The sequence below is a fragment of the Aethalodelphis obliquidens genome, unplaced genomic scaffold, assembly GCF_003676395.1.
Source record: "Aethalodelphis obliquidens isolate GAN/ISIS:26980383/991018 unplaced genomic scaffold, ASM367639v1 scaffold6, whole genome shotgun sequence".
In the NCBI taxonomy this organism is placed as follows: domain Eukaryota; kingdom Metazoa; phylum Chordata; class Mammalia; order Artiodactyla; family Delphinidae; genus Aethalodelphis; species Aethalodelphis obliquidens.
In genome coordinates, this window is record NW_020837950.1 from 72,775,960 (window position 1) to 72,799,660 (window position 23,701).

Sequence of the window (23,701 nt, forward strand, 5' to 3'; positions counted from 1 at the left end):
GGGATGGTGGTAATACACTGGAATGGCTACAATCCATGCATCCAGCATCTTTTTGGCAAGTGATAATTGGAATTTATTACAACCCTGCAGGGATCAGAGCTGCTGACCTGGGAGGGCACTTAGAGATCTCTAAGCCCAAGTTGACCATTTAAAAGGGAGGAAGTGAGGCCCAGGGGGTGACAGGCTCTCTCAGGGGCACCCGAAACCTGGGCTGGGCTGGGGTTGAAACCAGCCTCTTGCACACAGGGCTGTACGGGGCTGCCCTGTGGTGCAACTTCCAGGAGGGACCCCTTATTTGGAAAGGCTCACATTCTTCCTCTGGAAGGCTATTAGGGTGCACTTGTAGAGTTGGGGTACACGCTGTGAAGTTGGGGTACGGTATGCAGAGCTGAAGGATGCTGGGCACAGTGGGGGAGGCTCTTGGAAACCCCCTCGGCCTTGGGCCAAGAATGCAGCTACAGAGACAAACAGGATACGGGGGCTCGGGCCGCAGCGGGGCACAATGGCCAGGAGAGGAAACGCGTCCAGACCCTTTTATGGTTGTGGAGCCCATCTGGGGCCTCTTTCAACACAGTTTCCAGAAAAACAAAGGGAGCAGAAGCGAGCAGCTCATGTTCCGCACAATGTGGGGCTCTGGAGAGGCGGCTGGAGAACTAGGGGGCCCCAATCCACAGACAGAGGCCAGGCTTGGGGAGGCCGCACCTCCCTGGGGCGGAGAGGGAGAGCTGCTGGTGGGAGCGGCTGCCTGACCCCCTGGGACCCAGGGGGTGGCGTGAAATCCTCCCCCATTACTTGGCCTGTGGTCTTAGGGGACTGTGAAAATGGCCACCTAGAACCTCTGGCTCCTGCCTTGTGGTCCCCGAGCATGTTGGTGGCGTGTGGGGTGTGGCCCGGCTGGGCTGGGGGTGTGGGCAGCCCGAGCTCCGGGCCTGGCCTTTCTGGGGCCCCCGGAGGGAGTGGCTTGCCTGCCCTGGACCTCAGCGGCCAGAGCTGCTCCGAGAGGGGCTCGAGCCTCATGCTGGCCCTCAGTGGGGGCTTCGCTGGTGTGAGCTGGCCACGCGCCCACACGCCTCCAGCTGCCCCCTCACGCCTGGGCTCTGGCCCACTGGGGAGGGGAGGAAGTTTGTGACATTGGGGTGACTGCATTAATGCTGGGAGTTGATCTGAGGAAGGACGGACGGGGCGGGGAGGGGGTCATCCAGAAATATCTCGGCCCTGAGTGGTTCTCACTCTGGGTGACATTGCCCCCAGGAGACAAGTGTCTAGAGATGTGAATGGTTGTCACAGCTGGGGTCGGCTTCAGCTGGTAGAGGCCAGGGATGCTGCTAAAATCCCAGCGTACATGGCAACCCCCTCCCCGTGACAGAGAGCAATCGCCCCAGCAGTGCTGCAGTTAGAAGCCAAGCCCGGGGGCTTCGGTGTCGGTCAGACCTGGTTCTGGGCTCACCTTCTAGTTACCACCGGCCTTGGGCATGCCACATCATGTCCCAGGCCTCAGTTTCCCTGTCTGTAAAATGGGCACATTACCACTGAACTCAGAGACGTTCCTGGTCATGAAGCCAGGCCATGAGTGAAAGTCCAGCCTTTCTCAAGCACAGGACGGAGAAGGTGGCCCTCTGTTCTTGATTCCTGGGTCTGGGCTGGGGCCAGCAACCAGAGCCACACCCCTGCCTCCGTGAGGGCCTGAGAGCACATGGGAGGCTAGGGCCAGGGGCCGACCCGTGTTCAGTTCCTGCTTCTTGTCTGAGACCCAGGAGACCCAGTTCTGGCTTCCCAGGCAGGGCTGAAATCCCCTGCTGTCAAACCCAGGTCGGGCCTGGAGCCCAGCGGAAAGACAAAGAGGGAAGGACAGCAGACGCCCAACTGTGCCCTGTGTGCGTTCCCATTGACTGGGCCAACGGGCCGGGGCAGCACCGGGGCAGAGGAAGGAGCTGCGCGTATGCGCATGCACGCACACACGTGTGCGCATGTATGTCTTGTGTGTGCACACGTGTGTGTGCACGTGTGTGCGGTAAGTGGAAGAGGAAGAGAGAGCAGAGCTGAGGTTGGCGGGGCAGCTGTCAGACTTCCCCAATCCTGGCAGCTGAGGCGGTGTGGCCTCCACATCTGAGGCTGGGTGCCGGGCCCTGGGCAGGCGGGGCAGGGCCTGGAGCTGGTCCAGGACGGAGCTAATGATCAACCAGCCCTTGGGGGCGGTGCAGCAGCGTGGGGCCTGCCTCTCTCCGGAGGCACGGGTGCAGGGAGGAAGTAGGGCAGGAAGAGGGGCCGGTGGCGGCCACTGTGCAGTCAGCTGGGCTTCGGGCGGCGGAGACGGCCTGCAGGGCGAGCCAGTGAGGAGCTGGGAGCGGCCGCCTGGTGCCGCGGTCCTGCAGAGCGGGGCGCAGGTACGGGGCGCTGACGGGCGGGCGAGGACGGCCGAGCAGGCGTCGTCCACAAAGCTGGGTCTTGCCACGGTCGGATCTGAGCCGTCTTGCCTTTCACTTTCTTGGAGACTTTTCTGACCTTTTAGGATCGGGAGGGAGAAGGAGTGGAGTCTGGGAAGGCCCGAAGGCTGTGGGCACTGGTTAGCGGACTCCCGGGCAGAGCTCTGGGAGCACCCCGTGCTGGCCGGCAGCCATGGCCTCAGTAATGATGTCGGGTTTGACAAAGCACAGTCGCTCCCGTGATCTCGCTTGTCCCCCACTTCACGCAGGCAGCCAGCCAGCGCGTCCCGAAGGTCTGGCCAGGACGCAGGAACATCGCCAGCAAGCAGGGTTCCGGGTCTAGGGGGCCTCAAGTGGGCCTCCACCCTGGGTTGACGCCACCTCTGGTAGACACCACGTGTCCCGGCCCGGGTGGCGCTGTAGCTGTGACCTGGCCACTCTGAGGTCACCGCCCCTGGGCCTCTTCTCCATCAACAAATGGGACGAGTGACTTGACCAGGGGCCCCAACCGGAAGGTTCTAGGGAAATCCAGACCCAAGGCTTCAGAGCACCAGGTCCTGCCCTGGGTGTGTGGTCCCAGCACATCACTGAGACCCTCCCCCGGCCTGCAGTGACCCCCGGCCCCCTCCGCCGGGAGCCCCAAGCCCTGTCTGTGGGAGTTTCCTAGAGATGACAGATGGCAAAGCCACACTGGCGGGAGTTAGTGTTGCGGGTCCCTTGGGGCGTAGCCTCCCACGGGGCGGGGGGCTGGGTACGGGGGGCCCTGCTGTGGCTGAGCTTGTGGATAGAGGCGTAGCCGTAGAGGGTGCGCTCAGGTTCAGAGTGGGTGTGGAGGGCTGGACTCAGACCCTCCTGGGTTTAGATCCCACCAGAGCCGCCCCGGCCGGACGGAGTCAGCACAGCTGCTCACGGAGCCGTCATGGCTCCTCTGTGCAATGGGCGCAGCGCTTGCTCCCGCAGGCCGTCATGAGGACTAAGCGGGGACACTCAGCGCTGCGGGGCGGCGGCTCCCGACCATGACAAGGCTTCCTGTATCCGGTGTTGAGCCGGCGTCTGAGGCCTGAGGTCACTTAATCCTCCTCCCAAAACGCCAACTTTACGGCAGAGAAATTCAAGGCGCGGGGCACCCAGGGCGACTACTGTCCTGGGGCTGCCGTAACAGAGGGCCACAAACTGGGGGCTTCTGACCACAGAAGTTAATTCTCCGCCAGTTCTGGAGGCTGGAAGTCTGAAGCCCAGGTGTGGGGAGGGTGCCCCCCTCCCGGGGGGGTGGGCTCTGAGGGAGGGTCCTTCAGCTCTTGGCCGCTGCAGGCGACCCTGGGCTTGTGGGGCGCATCGCCCTGGCCTCCGGCTCCATCGTCACACAGCATCCCAGGTGTGCCTGTGTCCCTCCTCTTCTTATAAGGACCCCAGGCATGCAGGGACACCTCGGTCCTGTGTGACCTCATCCTAACCTCACCTGCAAAGACCCCGTTTCCAAATAAGGTCACCTGGGCTTCCCTGGTGGCGCAGTGGTTGAGAGTCCGCCTGCCGATGCAGGGGACACGGGTTTGTGCCCCGGTCCGGGAAGATCCCACCTGCCGCGGAGCGGCTGGGCCCGTGAGCCATGGCCACTGAGCCCGCGCGTACAGAGCCTGTGCTCCGCAATGGGAGAGGCCGCAACAGTGAGAGGTCCGCGTACCGCAAATAAGGTCACCTTCTGAGGTTAGCGGTGGACACGACTTTGGGGGTGCACTGGTCACCCCAGTACAGGGGGTGACCAGACAACCCTCAAGAGGTGCTTCTTGGTGAGGTGGACGAGGTCTGCATGGCCCTCGAGGCATTTGCTCAGTACGGGTCCAGAGAAAGCTCTGGCCAGACCTCCCCAAACCATCTCTTCCCTTTGTCCAGCCCGCATTTATTAAACGCAGCTGTAACCCAGGAGCACCAGCCTTTAATCCATTGACCTCCTTGTAGGTGGTGTTTTCATTCTCATTCTCTGGTGGGTAAACTGAGGCATGGGGCGGTGTTCTGGTGCCAAACTCCCGTCCCCTGGGTTTGGGTGCTGGCTGGGACCTGGGGCCTGTTGCTGACGCATCGGGTGGCCCAACAGTGAACAGAGCAAAGGGGCCAGAGGCCACAGGGAAGGACAGTCCCTGAGTCTCCGCAGGGCCGCCCGTGGGGGCTCTGGACACCCGCCAGGCTGCGGGCTGGGCGGCCCCTCCTGCAGTCGGGAGCCGGCAGCCTGTTGGGCTGAGCAAGGCTATTTTAGGACCCAGCAGGGAGGGACCCTCCCAGGGAGACAGAGCCCACTTCCTCACGCGGGCTGTGACCAGGAACCCCACGCTTACGACTGTCCCCGGCAGCCCTGCCTGATGGGCAGGCCCCTCATCAAGAGTGGGAAGTCCCCTGAGCCCCGAAGCCTTCTGTTTTCTCAGGAAACCAGCCCTGAGCTGCTGGGGGCAGGCCTGTGGGGCAGGGACACAGGCGCTGATGGGCTGGTCCTGACTCCTGGGCGGAGGCGGGGACAAGAGTCAGACGCCTTGGGTGTGGGTTGTGCAAGATGCCTGGCTGTAGAGAGGGGGGGACGAGGACCCCGGCTGGGGGTTATAGAGACCCCACAAACAGGACCTGTGCAGGACAACGGGTCCAAGTGCCCTACTGAGATGCTTCAGAAGAGCAGAACAGCGGGGATAGCAGCCTGGCCTCCAAGCCGCGTAGCTGCGTGCTTCCCGGTCCCGACACCCACCTGTGACCAGGCCACGGTGCCCTCGATGACAGGTGTGGGGCTCGCCGTTTTCAGAGTAAAGAGAGGAAGGAAACAGACGATGGCTTGGCTGGGGGCTGAGGAGGGCCAGGCAGATGGAGCGGCACCCTGAAAGATGCCAGGAGGTCTTCGTGCGTGACAAGGGCGGGGATGGCCCCCGGGGACCAGGGCACAGGGAGTGCAAGGCACCAGGGCTTGAAATGACATTGGACATTTAACAAAGGTTGCTGGAGAATTCTGCAGCAGTGCTGCGTTCCTGGAACCTGCCGGTCCACGCTGCTTCTTCCTCTGGCAAGGGAGCACCCTCTGGCCTCCTCCCTCCTCCCTGGGGGCGAGGGGCTGCCTAGAAGGGTAGCAGGGTGGGCATGGACAGGGGTGTCTGTGTGGGGGGGGATGTGAGTGTGTGAGAGAGTGTTAATGTGAGAGTATATATATGTGTGTGTGTGTGTGTGTGTGTGTAGGGGGTTGAGTTGCCCCCCGCCTCGGAGCCCAGCCCGGTTTCTCCATCTGTAGAACGGGGTGATGTCCTTTCCCCGCCGGCTGCAGTGCACCTGGCTGAGGCACCTGGCGCATGCAGGTGTTGACAAATACTTGCGTCTGAGGCCCTCTGGGGGCCTGTGGAGACTCGCCACCGCCCTGGGACAGCCTTGGGTCCGTAGTTCTGAAGAAAATACTCCTTGCTGGGTCTGACGGAGGTCCAGCTTCCCTGACCCTGGTGAAAATTCGAGGCAGGGAAGTGAACCCAAGGCTCCACCCCTCGCCGGTCCCACCTCCACTCTCTCCTCTGTCCTTTCTGCACAAATACAGGAACGAAACTTCCAAGGGATAGAACGCAGCCCTTCTCAGGGTTTAAGACGCTCTGGTGGCTCCTCTGTGCGTTCACGGGGCGCTCAGTGCTGTGCCCCCCGCAACCCTGCGTGCCCCGTGTCCTCTGCCCCAGCCCCCAGCCCCCAGCCCCGAGGTGACGCGACAGCTGCCGCCATCCGCCCCCGCATCTGCTGCCCATTCTCTGCTGCAGGAAGCAGGTGGAGCCGGGAGGCCGGCCAGGGGCTCTCGGGGTTGTGCAGGCCCAGTGGGTTCTGAGCCCCATGCTCCTCATAGCGTCCTCTGGTCTCTGCTGGGCCCCCTGTTCCCCAGCACCCACTGCAGGACGGGGTGTGGGTCTGGAGGAGGCCACACCTGCTCTCCAGTTTGCAGTTTTGTCCCCAGGAAAGGGGCTCAGAGGTGCGCTCTCCTGTCTCCCTGTGCGTCCCGCTCTGTGCAGAGGGAATTCTTGCCGGCCTGGTCGGGGTTTGGGGTTGAACCCTCCCAGCTCTTCATCAGAGAACAGAGACCTGACAAGAGGACCTTCTCTTGCACTTGCTTCCCGGCCTTGCTGTTGCCCACCTCTGTGTGAGTGAGCGGGGCCATTCCTGTCCCCTCTGTCCCCGAGGTGGAAACTGAGGGGGGCGTAGTTGACTCCCGTCCTTGTGGATGGGGGCAGGGGCTCTGCCTCTGTGCCTCAGCCCCCAGCCCAGGCTGCACACCCGCCCTCCCTGTCACCTGTGCCTGGAAGGGGCTCTGTGTCCTGCTGTGTCCTCTAATTGGTGACCAAACCCCAGACCCTGGCAGCACCGTCTGTCGGGTCGGAAAGGGCCTCACTCCTCTCTGGCCCCAGGAAAGAGTGGTGCATACTGACCGGCTCTCGGGGGGAGGCCCAAGGGCACCCCGGGAGTGGGGAGCGGTCTCTGGTTCCTCCCCGGCCACTTCCTCCTTTCCCTCCCTCTGCCACCTGCTTCTTCCCCTCACGGGCAGCATGGGACCTGGCCCATTTCCTGCAAAACTGGACAGGGTGAAGTCCTCTTCCGGTGAGAGAAACGGGGCCCACTGAGGCCCCCAGGACGCGGACTTAGTTGTAAGGAGCAGCAGGACCCCCTGGGAATCCGAGGCTGGAGTCACAGCCCAGCTGAGCCCCGTATGCAATGGAGCTGCGTACTCTTCTCTCAGGAGATGCGCTGTCTTTGGGGGAGTCTGTCCCTCCCAGCCCTCGGTGGGTGGGAGGTGCAGTGGGCTTATCTCTAAACCACGGTCCCGGAATGTCCCAAGAGGACACCTGCTCTGTTCCCTGTTCCCACACAGCCTTTGTTGCTTCCGTGTCGCGCTCGTTGCGGTGCGTGGGCTTCTCGTTGCTGTGGCTTCTCTTGTTGCGGAGCCCGGGCTCTAGGCGCACAGGCTTACACTAGTTGTGGCATGTGGGCTCAGTAGTTGTGGCACACAGGCTTCAGTAGTTGTGGCACACGGGCTTCAGTAGTTGTGGCACATGGGCTTCAGTAGTTGTGGCACACGGGCTTCAGTAGTTGCAGTGCACAGGCTCAGTAGCTGTGGCTCGCGGGCTCTAGAGCGCAGGCTCAGTAGTTGTGGCGCACGGGCTTAGTTGCTCCGCGGCATGTGGGGTCTTCCCGGACCAGGGTTCGAACCCGTGTCCCCTGCATTGGCAGGCGACTTCTTAACCACTGCGCCACTAGGGGAGCCCCGGTGGGAAGGTTTTGAGCAGCCTCCAGGTGCCAGGATCTGAGCTACCTCCTCAGGGTCTGTTGATGAGTGAGAATGGCCCCTACCCGCCCAGACTGTGCTGTCTGGAGGGGAAGTGGCCGGTGAGCAGAGCTCTGGAAGGATGCTCAAGGGTCCACCAGGCAAAGAGGAGGCGTTCTCTCCTCTTCCCCCAACTCTGGCGGCAGATCTGTGCTGGTGCCGGCCGCCTGTCTTCTTAGAGAGGTCCCCACTGCTGACCCCTGCACTCTCTTCTCTCCACAGAGGCCAGCCCGGCATGCCGGGCCCTTGACGCTGAGTCCACTGCGTCATGGAGGGCCTGACGGGGAGGGGGCCCGTGGGGCCCCCGGGAGGCAGCGGTGGCCGCGAGGTCCAGAGAGCGGGAGCGAGTGCGTCAGCCGTCTGGGGGCGAGCAGGGCCTGAGGAGGCCAAGGCTACCTTGGGAAGCGGTGAGTGCGGCGTGTGCGTCCACCCTGCCGTCCATTGCACCCAGGATGCCGCTGGACGCCTGCACTGTCAGTGCTTGTGTTGAAGGAGGAGATGCCCAGTGAGCATTTACGACAGATGGGGGCCCACCTGGTGCTTCTCCAGGGCGCGGCGGGAGGGGCAGGGGTTGGAACCTCTAGAAATGCAGCTTTGGGTGCCCACAGTTCTGCTTTGTCCTTGGAGGTGAGTCCCGGGGATTCCTCAGGACGGGGCGTCCCTCATTCTTCCAGGAGCGCAAACCAAGGCCCAGGGAGGGGAAGGAAGCAGGGCCTGGGCCAGGCCCCGGGCAGGATTACTTCCTGAACAGCGGAGGATGAGGGGTGTGACCAGGGCAGAGCCGTCTCCCACCCGACCTGCCCATGTGCGCGCGAGAGGGGCTGTGCCAGGAGCAGGGCTGGGCCACGTGACGTGGAAACCCGAGGGGTGGCCTAGGAGATCTCCAGGACCCCTCTCCCTAACTTCTTGGGTCCTGGAGGCGAGGAGGGAAGGGCGGGGGGAAGGCTGAGGTGGGCCCAGGCCCCTCCCCGAGCCCAGGACAGCCTGTCCTCCTGTCCCTCCCTGGGCTTCCCTTCGTCACATCGTCACCTTCAGCCTGGTCACCTGCTTAGTTGCCTCCAGGGCTCAGCACATAGCAGCTGAGCACATATTGGAATGACGAAGGATCGATGCTTTGGGAGGATGGAAACAAAACCTCATACTCGGTGCCTGGCCCAGAGCCTGACGCCGCGCATGCTTGGCGATTAGAGGTATTTTTACACCTTGGCGATTAGCGGAATTTTTACACCTTGGCGATTAGCGGAGATGGGAAAGGTCGGGGTGGCCTCGTGGGTGCTGACTCCTGTAGTCAGACACCTGCCTGGCCTGGGGATCCCACTGGGCCGGGCGCCTTCCAGTGCTCGCCAGCACGCCACAGAGGAGCTGGGTTCCGCCGGATGCCTGGGGGCCAGACCAGCCTCCCGCACGGCAGCCCAGCCCCGGAGGGGCCGTGAGTCCTGGAGCACGGGGATTCCTGCCGTCGCTGCCGCGGCCAAGCCAGAAGCATTCTGACCGTGTTGCCAAGTGTTTCCTGCCCTAGCTGCCCCACAGCGCAGCTGGCATTGGCTGGCATTGGGGTGGACCTGTGAGCCCAGGCAGCGGGGTCTGGGAGCCCCTCCTGTCTTCCTGGGCTCTCTGGCCCCGAGTAGCCAAGTGGCCAGTGGACTCTCACCCCATCCACCCAGAGCCCCTTCCCGTTTCAGCTTCTTTTGCAAATTGACAACAAAAGTCACAAGAGATAATATAAATAATTCCCATGTACCCCACCCAGGTTCCTCAAATGTTGACATTTTACTACGCTTGCCTTCTCTCTTTCTGCATTTACAGATCTATTTATATTTCAGGACAGTTTAAGAGTAAACTGCAGACACGATGCCCCTTTATCCCCCAGTGCTTTGGCGTGTGTGTTTCCTCAAACCAGGACCTGCTCGTACAGAACCATTGTGCAATTTTTTCAAACTTCCAACTCTCCTGGTTTAAACAACACCATTATCTAATCTGCAGACGGACCTCACTCCCATCCTGCCATCTGTCCCGTAACGTCCTTTCCACCAAAGAAAACCCTGGTCAGGCTCTGCGTGCTGTGGCCACGTGCCTGTGGAGCTTTCTAACCTGGAGGTTGATACTTTGAAGCTTCTGGGCCAGGTATATTCTGTAGAACGTTTGGGTACAGCTCAGTTCAAGCGTGGCTGTTTTTTCAGGATTGCAGGCAGGCACTCTGGGCAGAAATACCGCAGAAGTCTTCGGTTCCTCTCCGTGCGGCCGACCAGGAGACCTCGATGTCCATTTGTCTGGTCCCTGGTGACGTTCACGGCTCACGTCCATCACTTGATTAAGGAGATGTTTGACAGCGTACATGTCACTGTCAACGTCACCCTTCTTCCCTTTGTCATGAGTAAGGAGCCCGTGGGAAGATACTTGGGGACTTTGTGACTAGCCGGTTCCTCTGGTCCTAATCAAGGACTAGTTTTATCATCCGTGCAAGGTTCTTGACTGAAATCATGACATTACGATGGTTGCTAAGTGGTGACTTTCTAATGCTGCGTTATTTTGACATTTGTTAATGGACCTACCACTGAAAAGAAGAGCTGTCCCCTCTCCCCAGGTATTCATTGATTTATCTTAGCGTGGGTGGGCTCAGAGGTCTTTATTTCATTCTCTGGACTCTATCAGTTGCTGTCATTATTTATTTTGTTGTTCATATTGCCCCCGATTTGGTCTTGTGATGCACCTCCAGCATCCTGTGAGCACATCCTACTTTCTGGGACAAAAAGAGGCTCACATCTCATCTCTGCTCTCCCTGTCGTAGCCCTGGAATCAGCCGTTCCTCAAGGAACCCTGGCTTCTCAGGGGGAGGACGGAGCTTAAAGCCGAGATCTGGGTGCCGTGCCCTTGTTCGGATTTGACAGGCATTTCTGAGCCCCCGCTCTGGGGATGCAGAGCAAGGAAGGGCTGGAAATGGGCTCTGACCACACAGGCTTAGGGCTGGTATAATGTAGGTGGGGAGAGAGCAGAAATGAGCCTATCGTTTTGCACGGTCCAAGGCCAACGTGGCAGCACCGTGCCCACGGCTGAGCGGTACTTCCCCGGGGTGAAGAGGCTGCAGTGAGGTTCAGCACCGTCTCTCGGAACCACAGGTGCTTCCAGATCAGATCCCCTTTGATCTGAAGGCCCTGATTGCTCATCCCATTGTACAGATGAGAACCGAGCAGGGCAGAGACGGGTGTGTGCGTGGAGGGGCCTGGCCAAGATGCAGACTGGGAGCTGGCTTCCCGGCTGGGGGCTGGGGGCAGAGACAACCAGCAGAGGACCGGCCTCACAGGCCAGTCAAAATCAGAATGCAGCCCCATCTGCCACAGACCCCGAGTTCCCCCTGGGCTGTCACCTGTCCTCTGTGGTCAACAGAGTAAAGGCCCCCAAAGAAGTCCACATTCTAGTCCCCAGAACCTGTGCGCGCACACACACACACACACACACACACGTTACCTCCGCGGCCAAAGAGACTTTGCAAAGGGGATTAAGGATCGTGAGACGGGAAGATTATCCTGGGGTCAGAGTCACAGACAGGTTGGAGATGCTGTGCTTTGGGGATGGAGGAGGGGCCTCGAGCCAAGGAATGCGGGCCCCTCTGGAAGCTGGAGAAGCAAGGACACAGATTCTCTCCTGGAGCCTCCAGAAGAAAGGAACCAGCCCTGCCCGCATCTTGTTTTGTCCCAGCAAGACCCGTCTCAAACCCCAGAACAGCAAGATAACACTGTTGTTTCCAGAAGCCTCTAGGGTAGGGTAATTAGTAACGGCACAGCAGGAGACTCATAGCCTCCGACCTTGTTGGGCTTTATGACCCTGGAGGAAGGGTGTGAACGGTGGTTTATAAGGGTGTGGACATACCTTTCTTCTGGAAATACCTGGGGGCTGGCGCCTGTAGCTGAGAGTTGCCTGTTCTCACCTTAATCACAGGATCCTGCTCTGTTACAGACGCTGCCACCCCTGGCGTTTCTCCACCGGCTGCTGGGCCCTCTCCTGGCCAGATGGGCTCCTACCCCACAGGTAGACGTCCTGGGCGCTACGCCACGCGTCAGTGTTAAGTCTGGGCTGGGGACGTGAATGTGGGATCCCTGGGCGTCCCCCCTTCCCTCCGGCCTCACCCATCCCGTGGGCTTCTGGTTCAGGAGCGTCTAACCCAGGCTTCCTAATGTGGACGCCCTGCTTTAAGGTCACCCTGAATGTGGAGGAGAAGCTTGTTAAACACAGATGCCTGGATCCTGCCGGGGTCTGGGGTAGGACCCAGGACTCTGCATTTTTCACTTGGGGACAGGGTTCGCCTGCACGTGCAAAGGGCTTCCCTCGACTCTGTGTTTGCATCTGCCCACACAAGAGGGGGGCACGCCCTGGAGGCTGCATGCAGGGGAAGTGAAACCCCAGGAGGGACACCCTGGGGGGGCAGGGGGATGGCAAGGGCCCTCAGGAGAGGCATCGGGGAACTGCTTCCGGGGAGGGGCTCCGAGGACGGAACGGCGGGACTTCCGCAGGGCGCTGATGGGCGGAGGGGGGCAGCAAGAAGCCCCTAACGCCGGAGACCCGACTCCCGAGCCCCAGCTGTGGGGGGCATGGAGACCCCAGCGTTGTCGGCCGCCCACCTTGGCCGTGACAGCCGCCCGTCCTCCGGCTTTTCCTTCGGGTGGGCAGCGCTGCCTGTGGTCACTCGGGATGACCAGGACTGTTGAGCAACGAGGGAGATTATTATGAGATTGACAATTCAACCCCACCCTCTTACGGGAGTAGGAGGGGTCAATTGTTAGAACCGGTTGGGAAATGCTGGGCTGGCTTCCTGCTGGGGGAGGGGCCTGATTCCAGATCCCAGATGTGCTCCTTTGCTCCTGCCCTGCCCCCCAGGAGGGGATGGGGATGTCTGCTCGAGGGTCCCCTAGCTGGAAAATTCCAAGGCAGGTGCAAGGCTTATTCAGAGGGTGTGAGGAATCTCCCTCCCCCTCTCCGCGTCCTGGCCCTCTTCCTCTCTCCCTCTCTCTTCTCCCCTCCCCCTTCCCATCCTCTCCCCTTCATCTCCCCTCTCCAGTTTTGGAACAGCCCATGATCTGAGGATCCCTGCGGCCAGGAGGCCTCTCAGGGGGACAGGGTGTGGGTGGGCAGGGGACATTTGAGCTGGGATCCAATCATAGGGCACCAGCCAGGCCAGGAATTGGTCTGGGAGAGGGTGCTTCAGGTGGAGGACAGGGTGAGTGCAAAGGCCCTGGGGTGGGTTGAGGGGGGGGAATGCCTCCATGTCTCAGGGCATCAGAGAGGCGGCCACAGGCTGGAAGGGAGGGGGAGGAGAGGTGGGGCTCTGCGGGGGCGGGGTGACGCGCAGGCTGCTCCAGGCTGTGCGTGGAAAGGTGGAAAGGATCCGCATTTTATTCTTCCCGAGAGGCAAAACCACCGGGGCTGTGCTGTCTAATACAGTAGCTACATGTGGCTGTTTATGTTTAAATTGAACTTAAATAAAATTAAAAATCCAGTTCCTCAATTACACTGTCCACATTTCAAGAGCTCAGGGCCCTATGTGGCTGGTGGCCTCTGTGCAGGACAGTGCAGAGAGCAAACATGTCCATTGCTGCAGAAATTTCTGGGGAACAGCAATGCCCGGAGGGCTGAGAGCCAAGGCGTTCCATAAGCCAGAGCTGGCTGGGAGGGGACCCTCTGGCCCTCTGTGGACCAGAGAACCATCTGGAGGGAGGGCCAGGGCTCAGACACTGCTCAGGAGGACCTGTGGGGCGGGGCCACGGTGAGGGGTGAGCATGGTGCATTCGGCCTGGTCTTGCAGGTGGGTCAGTGGGCTTTGCTTGTGGACCAGCCAGTGGTGTGTGAGGGAAGGAGGTGTCGTTGGTCTGAGCAGGGTGGGGGAGGCGGTCCTTCTGGAGATGGTAAAGAAAGGAGAACAAGCCAGTTTTGGGTGCGGGGGGCGATGAAGAGTTCTAGGATGCCCGTGGGGTGTCTGCTGGAGCTTGGAGGTCCCATTGGAGCCCAGGCGTGGAAGCAGTCGGGGCTGGAGGTCACGGTGACTTGGGACCATTTGCTGAATGCCTGCCCTGTGCTGGCCTGTCCTGGGGCTGTGACACAGTCCACTTCCTCCCATCTCTGTAAAATGTGGGTAGCACGTAACTCATTTACCACCAAAGAAACTGGGCCTCAGGGGAGAAAAGCACTTGTGCAGAGTTCTCACAGGCAGTGCACGTGGGCTGTGAATCCGGGTCCCCGTGATTGTGGGCGAGGGCCCTCAGGGAGGGGAGAGCACCCCACAGAACTGGCCTGGGCCAGGGAAACTGCCCACCTTCATCTTCCCCTTCCAGACCTGACTTTGCAGCTGCTGGCTGTGCAGAGGAAAAGCGGATTGCCCGACCCCAGCCTGCAGCAGGTCCTGCGGGGCCGGCTCCGTCTTCTGGAGAATGACAGCTGGGAGGTGGCCCGTGCTCTCGGGGTGAGTCTGGCTCCTCGGGGGGCCTGGGCGGGCAGAGGTGCAGGGGATCCACGCTTGTGAATGGGGTCGAGGAGGAGAGGGCAGTGGACGTAGGAGGAGGTCTGTCCATGGTGTCCAGACCTTACCTGATGGTACCACCACCGGGGTGACTTTTCCCCCGTCTGCTCTCCTGGCTGTCTGGCTCCGGGAACGAGGGTCACACAGCCCCAGGCACACGTGGGCCACCACTTCCTGAATGCCCCAGTCCCTTTCTCCATGGACGCCCCACCCTGCTAGGAGTTTGAGTCTCTTCATAGGGAGCAAAAAGGACGGCTGTGAGTTGATTTAATTCTCTGCTTGGTTTGTTGGTGATGGACGGTCTGTCAGGTGGTTGGGGGGAAGGAGGCTGAGCTGGGCGACCTCCCCATGGCTTAGAGCTGAGAGGCCACAACCTGGCCTTGCGCTCAGCCTGGCCTGACCTTGGCCGAGGTCCCTCAGCCTCTGTGAACGCAGCTTCCTCAGCCACATATGGGAGACGCTTAGCTTTATCACACCACGGAGCTGCCGTGAGGACCTGCGAGCAGCAGGCACGGTGCACCCAGCACGGTGCTCTGCAGGGGGGCTGCCCCTGTGATGCCTGTCCTGGGTGCGCGCTGGCTCTGGGCTGAATCCCGGCTGTCCCAGGGTCAGACCTCGGAAAGGAACCGGGACCTTATTTCTTAATCCAGATGGAGATGATAATAGTACCCTCTCCCCCTTGGTCAGAGTCAGCTGGTGTCACTTCTAATGCCCCAGCACCACCAGGAGTGTTCATGGGATGGGTGTCAGGAGAGAGGATGCTGGACCTGCCACAGAGGGTGCAGGTCCAGGGCATGGAGGCTGTGAGCTCAGGGAAGGAGTGGGGCTTGGTACAGCCCTGGGGAGCCACAGCTGGCTTGAGAAGCGGGAGAGGAGCAGCTTGGTTGTAAAGGGATCAGCTCTGTGCTTGCTGTCCATATCAGGGTCACTTAAAAAAAAATTAACTAATTAATCTGTGCCGGGTCTTAGTTGCGGCGAGCGAGATCTTCATTGCAGCATGCACTCTTAGCTGCGGCATGTGGGATCTAGTTCCCTGACCAGGGATCGAACCCGTGCCCCCTGCATTGGGAACGTGGAGTCTTACCCACCGGCCCCCACCAGGGAAGTCCCACCAGGGTCACTTCTGCAAAACGTTTCTACTGCGTGGCTCCGTCCTCCTGATGGGCAGATGCCCCAAAGCCACTGGGACTGTTTCTCATTTCTGTTTCTTCCCCGTAAGGAGCTATCGGCCAGGCTGCTGTCCATCCACAGTGACCAGGATCGGATTGTGGTGACGTTTAAGACTTTTGAAGAAATCTGGAAGTTTTCCACCTACCACGCTCTCGGTAAGGCGGTGACCCTCGCAGACCCCATCATGGGGACGCGTGTCACACACCAAGCATTTTATGTTACCAGTCGGGACTTTAAACTAAGTTAGTTCATGATGGCCTCTGCGGACGTCATCTGTTCTCAGTGAGGTTGTGATGGGCGGAGTCGCAGATGCACATGGGTCTGAGGGCGACTCGCCCCCAGGGCAGCTGAGCTCTCACTGGCCGATCACAGACCAGGAAACCCTGTTTCAACCTCAACCCAAGTGCTTTCTTTCTGAAACATTCCCTGTTCTAAGGGAGACTTTGGCTGTCTAAGTGCCTCTCCTGGGGAAACTTGCTGCCCCACTCCCGCACTCCCTCAGGAACCTGAGGGCTGAGGAAGTGAGGAATTAGACTCACAGTGACCGTTTCTTGTGCCCCTGGAGCAGGGCTGTGCCCACGCCTGCAGCGCACGTGATCTCCTTGATCTCCCGTCCCATCTCATAGAAGAGGAGACCGAGGGTCCTAGAAGAAGTAACTAGACCCTGCCCGAACTTCCCAGGGCACAGGGAGGCAGATGAGCTGTCCACCATCACGGCTGTTCCTCTCGCAGCCCAGATGGTCTGACCTGTGGCCTGCCCAGGTAGTGGACGGTACCACGAGTCCCCAAGGACTGGGTGGTCCATCTCCCTGGGCTTGGTCTGCGCAGGGCTCGGCCAACACCCAGCCATCAGGGCTTCCCTGCCGCCGGCCTGGAGCCCACTGGTAACCAGGGCTGTCTGCTCCAGGCTTCACTCATCACTGCCTGGAAAACCTGCTTGTGGACCAGACCTTCTGGCTGCTCGAGCCTGATGAGGACCAGGAGACGGCCATCCAAGTCCACGTGGATGACGAGGCCTTGAAGCTGACGCACGAGAGCCTCCTTTTCCAGGAAGGTGAGTGCTGTGCAGGCGATGGTGACCTTGGGCAGCTCCTCGCCGGGCTGGGGATGCCCCGGGGCCACGGGCAGCCTAAGGGCTCTGGAGGTGCCGGAGACTGAGGGCGCTTGGGGCAAGGAAAAGCCCCCCAAGAAATAACAGAAAAGGAGTTTGGCCAGCGCCCCCCAAGCCCGAGTTCCTGACCGAGCTATTGCTCCCAGTACCTTGGTGGCCTCACAGTTGGGCCCCGAGGCCGCAGCAAACTGGCCATTGGCTGCCTGCCCTTCCCCAGCCACAGAGCGGACAAGAGGAGGCCGCTGCGGTCCAAGCAGGAAGGGCCCTTGGGATCACATGTCGAGCCCCTCAGAGCCCAGACAGGGAAACTGAGGCCCAGAGAGCCTGAGGCTGAGCCAGGCTCCCGGGCAAGTCCCGGCGGAGTGGGGACTCCAGCCCAGGTCCAGCCTCCAGGTCTGGGCCCCTGGGGCCTCCACTGTCTTTCTGTGAATGCAGAAACTGGGGTGGGGGAACCCCTGCAGGTATCCCTGGTGGAGAACAGGTAGTCCCGCCTGCAAACTACAGCTGCACCTGTGTCCAGCTGCCTGAATGACCACCCTCTGCCGCTTTGAAGGGCCTTTCTTTGTGCTGTGTCCTGACCACCATGTGAAAGTGATGAACGGCCTCCAGCCCCTCGGGCAGGCTTCGGGGTTTCCCCGGGCAGAGGCGGCCCTGCCAGTGGACTCTTTGGCCCCCAGCCACAACACATCCTCAGAGGAGCGGACAGCCGCGGAGCCCTTGATTCCATTCCATCAGTAGGTACCGACCTTTGTTTCTCTGCTTCCTGTGGGTCCAGCATGTTGTCCGGCCTCCCGGAGACTCCCCCAGGCCCGGGTCCAACCGTAGGCCAAGGCGGGTAGACGGGGACCGGTGTGAGCCCGAGGCAGGCCTGGCCACGACCCCTTCTGCTATTTTCAGTGTGTGGCTTCGGCTCTCTGGGCCTCGGGGCTGCCACCTGCACAACAGGACAGCGACACCTCCCGGCAGCGCTGTCCTGGGATGGGATGGCCTGGGAGTGTACAACATGGGGCTCTGGCTTCCGGTTCTAGCTTGTTTTGGAAAGCTTTTGCGGGAGCTACATAGCCTGTGCTCATAGCAAGGGAGCACGCAGGTATGTGTGCAGATAAGAACCAAGGCAGGGACGGCCTGGGGAAGGCAGGGACAGGTAACACGCAAGTTCATGCTCGTGTGCTGAACGTGGGGCGTAAACTTGGCTTGAGCTTCCTGGCGGCCAAAGCAAAGAGAGAAACTGCATCTCCTCATGTTCAGTGTCTATGAAATGACAGTCTGTGGCTGAGTTTCTCTCCCGGGGTGATGGAGGGAGGTCCCCGAGGATGCCAGCGTGAGGGACGGCAGGAGACACCTGGGCTGGGGGCCGTGGGGCATGGCTGGAGCTGAAGGCCGCACACCTGGGCGTATGTGTGTGTGTGCGCGCACACGTGCAGTGGGGGCAGGTGGTGGATTTCGCTCGGGTCCCTGGGGGCCGTTGACCTGTCCAGCCTACACACAGTTTCAATCTGCCCTAAACCTAAAATCCTCTCTCATCCCACTCCAGGTGGGCTCTTAGGGTCCCCTGGGACCCCATCAACGACTCCATGGGTGGACCTGTGACGCCGGACATCCAGCCGATGGGTAAGTATTTCCACTGGCCCTCCTCCCCTGGGGAAGAGGTGGGTGAGGAAGGGCAGGCGCCAGAATTCCCGAAGCTTCTGTGCCCACCCTGAATCCTCCCCAAGGCAGAAGAGGTAGCTAGAATCCCCTCCAGTTCCTGAGGCAATAACAGAGGCTCAGAGAGGTCCACTGGCTGGTCCAAACTCACACAGCACGCGGGGAGGCCAGGCCGGGGTCCCTGGGCACCCCGCCTCTAGAGAGTAACTTCCACACCCTATTTGACCAGCACTTCTGCAACTTCTGCTCTCTTTCTGGCACTGGGTCAGACACCTCGGAGGGCCCTCAGACGGTGGAGGTGGGGTGGGCAGGGCCCCGGCTGAATTCGCCACATGTGCAAATGGAGGAGCGAGAGGCAGGGGTCTTGTTTAGAAAAGACGGCCTGGGTCCCTGGTCCAGTGCACTGGCTCTGCCCCAGGCTGCTTGGTGTCTGGGTGGCCTGTGGACCTGTTAAGTGGACATAAGGCCCCATGGGAGGACACTTACAGCTGGATTTGCCCTGGGTGGGCCCTGGCCTTGGAGGCCGACAGCCCCAGGCCTCAGTTTCTTATCCTCAGCGTGGGGATAAAGAGGCCCCCGCTTCAGGTACCGCGTGGATGTCCAGCCCCTCGTGTGCGGCAGCCCCGCACCCTGGCCAGGTACTGAATCAGCTCCTCAGCAGGACGGCATGTTCCCTGGCCGGGACACCACCCCTGTGGCCGAGGGCCGCCCGTCCCTATCCCCCCCAGCACTGACTGTGTGGCCTCCTTCCTGCAGCTGTGGGCCTGGCCTCGGCCGTGGCGGACTGCCAGGGCTCAGGGCCCGAAGAGATGACCTTCCGAAGCGGTGACCATATCGAGATCCTGGGCGCCCAGGTGCCCGGCCTGCCCTGGTGCCTGGGCCGGCACGCGGCCTCTGGCCAGGTCGCCTTTGTGCAGACGAGCCTCATCAGAGCGCAGGGCCAAGCGTCTGAGTGAGTGGCTGAGGCCTCGCCCCCTTCTGACTCCACCCCTGCCCCCGTGGGAAGCCTACCCCGTCCACCTGCTTCCCAGGTGACAGACCTGCAGTGTCCTGGATGGCACCTCCTGCCCCTCCCCAGCCCCTCTTCCTGGTCGTCACTCCCACCTCCGTCCCCAGGGCTGGGCCTAGCCCAGGGCCACCCCGCTGTCCCCAGGGCATGGCTTCAGCTTCCTGTCTGGACCCCTCCTGCCCTTCCTCCAAGTGCTGCCAGGGTTGGTCCCTGAAATACAAAGGTGTCCACGTGCACGGGTGTCCTGGGGCTGCGGGGACAGCACCACAGACTGGGGGCTTAAAACAACAGACTGGAGGCCGGACGTCCAAATCACGGCGTGGCCAGGGCCGAGCTCCCTCTGGGGGCTCCACGGGAGGGGACTTCCCGCCTCTTCCAGCTCCTGCGGCTTCAGGCGGTCCCTGTGGCCGCGTCACCCCGACCCCTGCCTCTGTCCGCGGGGCTTCCTCCCTGTGTGTCCTCCCGTCTGTCTCTTGTAAGGGCACCAGTCCTTGGAGTTACGGACCATCCGGATAACCAGGACCATCTCCTCATGCCAGGAGCCTTGGCTGGGTCACGCTTGAAAAGACCCTATTATTTCCAAATAAAGTTGCCTTCTGAGGGTCCAGGGGAACGTGGGTTTGGGGGGGACGTTATTCAAGCCAGTACACCTGCCATTCCCCTTCATAAAGCCCTTCGAAGCTTTGGGCCTGTCTTTCAAGGCCTCTTGCAACCCAGGCCCTGGTCACCCCCAGTTTCAAGGCCACCACTCACCATTGCGTAACCCTGAGGCCAGCGTGCGGGTTGGCTCACCCCTTCTGGAACGATTCTGGGTTATGCGCCTCCCTCTACGTGAGATGCCCCCTCCACCCCGACCATCCTGTTTTCCTGGGGGCTCTCAACGGCCCCCAGTCTCACCTCCAATGGCTCATCCCTGGGCGCACCCTTCCTGGCTGTGCTCTACTCCCCGTGTGACCTCCCCACCCCCATCCAGGGGATTCTGAGCCAGGACTGTCTGGTCACCTCCAAGTCCCCACCGCCTGGCCCTGGGCAGCAGCAGGGGGGTCTTGAGAGAGTGGTCAGCCGGCACAGCTGTGCTCTTGACCTTTTGTTGTTAAGACCTCGGCCCAGGAGTCAGTGTAGAGAAAGGACCCTTCACTGGGTCAGCGTCTGCCCCTCGGACGCATCGTGAGATGCTCGTCCTCGGCGCCCCGCTAGCCCTGACGTACACGCCGTCTCATTCTTGTCTGACACCTCGGACAGACCAACGCCTCCCAAACCAAGTCTCAGAGGCCACTCTGGCTTCATGACATGTCCCACCAGTCACTCTGTTTCCTAATTCAAGTGTCTGTTTGCTCCATGGCCTCCTGTTCATCAGAAACTGTTTGAAGCTGGGCTGGGCTCGGATGCCCAGAGCAGCAGCTAGACCCAAGTTTCCCAAAGTGTGTTCCCCCCAGGGCTCCATCTCAAACTTCATCAGTGACGGTGTGCTTCCCACACGCCCTGGCTGGTGGTCCACGGGGATTCCCAGCACAAGGAAGGCACCCAGAGTCTGAAACTTTTCTTTCTCCTGTTGAAATGCGTTCTTCACACTTGACCTCCAGACAACACTACTTTTTTTTTTTTTTTTTTTTTGCGGTACGCGGGCCTCTCACTGTTGTGGCCTCTCCCGTTGCGGAGCACAGGCTCTGGACGCGCAGGCTCCGCGGCCTGTGGGATCTTCCCGGACCAGGGCACGAACCCGTGTCCCCTGCATCGGCAGGCGGACTCTCAACCACTGCGCCACCAGGGAAGCCCCAGACAACACTATCAGCTGTTGTTCTGTGGAACACTCCTTGGGCACCCTTGGTCATCATCTCTGGGGAGACCACAACGGCTCAACAGATGTCTGGGCTCCATGAGACTTAAACCTGTCCTGAGCTTGCTGACGGGCTGAGCTGCCATTGCTGTGGGAATGAGCCAGTCTGTTTTGCCCTCCCTTAACCCAGAAGGGTGACAGGGCCCAGTGCCATTGGTCCTGTTACAGCTGGAGAAGCCCTAACAGCTTCCCTCATTCACTCAACAGATGTTTACGGAACATCTTTCCTATTCCAGATCTGAGTCTTTAATCTTCTCTTTAATGAGCATTCTGGTAGCTATTCATTTTTTTTAACTTTATTTTGGCATAATTTCAGACTTAGGGAAAAGATACAAAAAGGGCATAAAATTCCTGGATGTCCTCACCCAGGTTGCCCAGATGTGGACATGTTATGACGTTTACTTTCTCCTCTTTTTTTTTTTTCTAAATTCTTTGGGAGTCAGTTGCAAACACAATGTCCCTTTACCCCTAAATAATGCGATATGTGTTTCCAGAAATCAGGACATCATTTGCATGACCACAGCACAACTGTCAAAATCAGGAAGTTAACGTTGATAGAATCCTGTTATCTGCAGACCTTAGATTTTACCAAATTTTCCGGTAATTCCCTTTATAGCCAAAGAAAATTCCAGACCCCATGTGAGCACCTGTCTGTCTCTTTAGTCTCATTTCCTTGATCTGAGACAGTTCCCTGTTCTCTTTGTCCTTTAGGACACCGACACTTTTGAGGAATACAGGCCTATTTTATCGAATGTCCTGCAATCTACCCTAAGGTTTTCTTTAACTTCTCAAAAGAGCTCCCTCTAAGTTCCAAAGTACGTGTGAAAGTTTCATATTTTGCTGGTAATTTAGCCCTGTAAGCAGAAGTTGCCTCCCCCTCCCTGTCTCCTTCCTGTTTTCCTCTCCCTGAGTTTTCGGAGCACACACGTGCCCTGAGCTCGTGTTGTGTGAGGCTCTGTGTGGAGCTTACAGTGTGGAGGAATTGAGTCTGCCTGCAGCTGTCACGGCCGGCCTTGCAGGGGAAGGGGCATTTAAGGTGGGGCTTTGAAGGCTGCGCAGGAGCTCACCTTCCCAGGATGCTGTGACCAGCTGCATCTGTCATGGCATTTCCCACTCCTGGGCGTCTGCCTCTGGCCAGACAAAGCAACCTTAAGGGCAGGATCTATTTTGTTTTTATCTTGGTGTCTTCACCGCTGGGCACAGGATAGGTATGCAGGGACCATCTGTCAAGTGAGGGAGTGGAAAAGGGTCTTTGTGTGAAATCTTGGCAACGTGTGATCTAAATGCACTTTATTTTTTCCAGCTTGGAAAATGTGATTTTTCTCAATGAAGAGGAAAGGTCTTTCTTCAGCAGCGAAGGACGCTTTTCTGAGGAGGATGCCAGGCAGCTACTCAGGAGGACGTCCAGCACGGACGTCTGCACTGTATACAGCTTGGGTAGGTGTGTGGGGTGTTGGGGGGCGCTCTTCCCACCCCCCTCGGGATGACTGCGGGCCCCTCTCAGGACCCGCCGCTGGTTACACCCTACAGCCCATGATTTAGGACAGTTTTCTCGGGGCAGACTTCTGGAAAGACCACGAAGGGTGCAGAGCTGTCCCGTGGCTGAGACCCCATCAGCCCTATTCGGTCGGCACCGGGCTCTGAGTTTGGACTGTCCATGCAGCAGAGCTTTGGATGGACCTGCTTAACCCACTGTTCACAGCGGCACCCACCCCGCTTCCCTTCGGGAATGTTCTGCTTCCTCCGTCACGCCACAGTAATGAATGCCAGCCCCTGGGCTCTTAAAGGTGACCAGCCAGTTGCTGTCACTGCCTTCCTGGTAGGTGGGGACATGCCGGGCCAGACACAGAGGAGCCAGGGTGAGGGGCCGGGAGATGCAGGAAAGCGGGCCCGAGCCTCCCAGCTGCCCGAGGATGGGCCTCAGCGAAGCCTTTCCTCCGCTAACTCCAGGTGCCCGCCTAAGGCCCCCTGCTGCACTGGGGCAGGGCCAGCGTGCGGGCCCCGGGCTGCAGTGCAAATCGTAGATGAAGGAAGCGTGTCAGCAGCCACAGCGAAAGGAAATGCAGCAGAGGGGACGGTGCTGGAGCAATCTTACCCCCAGCTCCCACGGGTCATGGGGACGTAACGTTACAGCTCATCCCTTCACCCCTCTGGATAGAGATAAATGCTCGCGTGTGTACACACCCACACAGATATATGTACACACATGCACACACACTCAGATGAATACATACAGACACACTCAGGGCCATACACGTACACCCACATATCCACCATGTACATATACATATGCACACACTCATGTGAACACACACACATATGTACACATACGTGTACCTATGTGCACACACCCACACATATGTGCACATGCACACACACATCTTTTCTGCCTGCTTGCTGACACGTGTTATAAGGCTTTTCCTGCCAATATTAGATTTAAACTTTCGAGATCCCACAAGTCGGTTTTTCTTCCTAAACAGGCAAACTTAAATTTGACCTTGGCATATCAGGCTTAAGCCAGCCTGGCACACGATTTCTTCTCTTTCTGCGGAGGCCGCACTGGGACCCTCGTTTGCGGGGTGTTGTGGGATCCTCTCTGCCGGGTGCTCTGTAGTTGGCAGCACGTCACACTTCCCATGTGTCTTTACAGCTCTTTTTCTCCTTTGGTTTCTATGGCAA

The 23,701-nt window shown here is 59.7% G+C and overlaps 1 protein-coding gene across 2 annotated transcripts in view; it reads left to right on the forward strand.

The window, feature by feature from the left end:
- Positions 1-2,250: 2,250 nt before the first annotated feature.
- The window catches only part of SH3TC1 (SH3 domain and tetratricopeptide repeats 1), a 36,228-nt gene continuing 14,777 nt past the window's right edge, over positions 2,251-23,701 (forward strand). The window contains exons 1-10 of one of the 2 annotated variants that reach the window (XM_027103805.1): positions 2,251-2,384; positions 7,963-8,147; positions 11,695-11,766; positions 14,064-14,191; positions 15,468-15,573; positions 16,326-16,472; positions 17,083-17,263; positions 18,064-18,140; positions 18,933-19,128; positions 22,326-22,459. In XM_027103805.1, coding sequence (XP_026959606.1) covers positions 8,009-8,147; positions 11,695-11,766; positions 14,064-14,191; positions 15,468-15,573; positions 16,326-16,472; positions 17,083-17,263; positions 18,064-18,140; positions 18,933-19,128; positions 22,326-22,459 — 1,180 coding nt within the window. In that variant the 5' untranslated portion in view covers positions 2,251-2,384; positions 7,963-8,008. The remainder of the gene's footprint in view (positions 2,385-7,962; positions 8,148-11,694; positions 11,767-14,063; positions 14,192-15,467; positions 15,574-16,325; positions 16,473-17,082; positions 17,264-18,063; positions 18,141-18,932; positions 19,129-22,325; positions 22,460-23,701) is intronic. The other variant, XM_027103806.1, reaches the window with a different exon arrangement.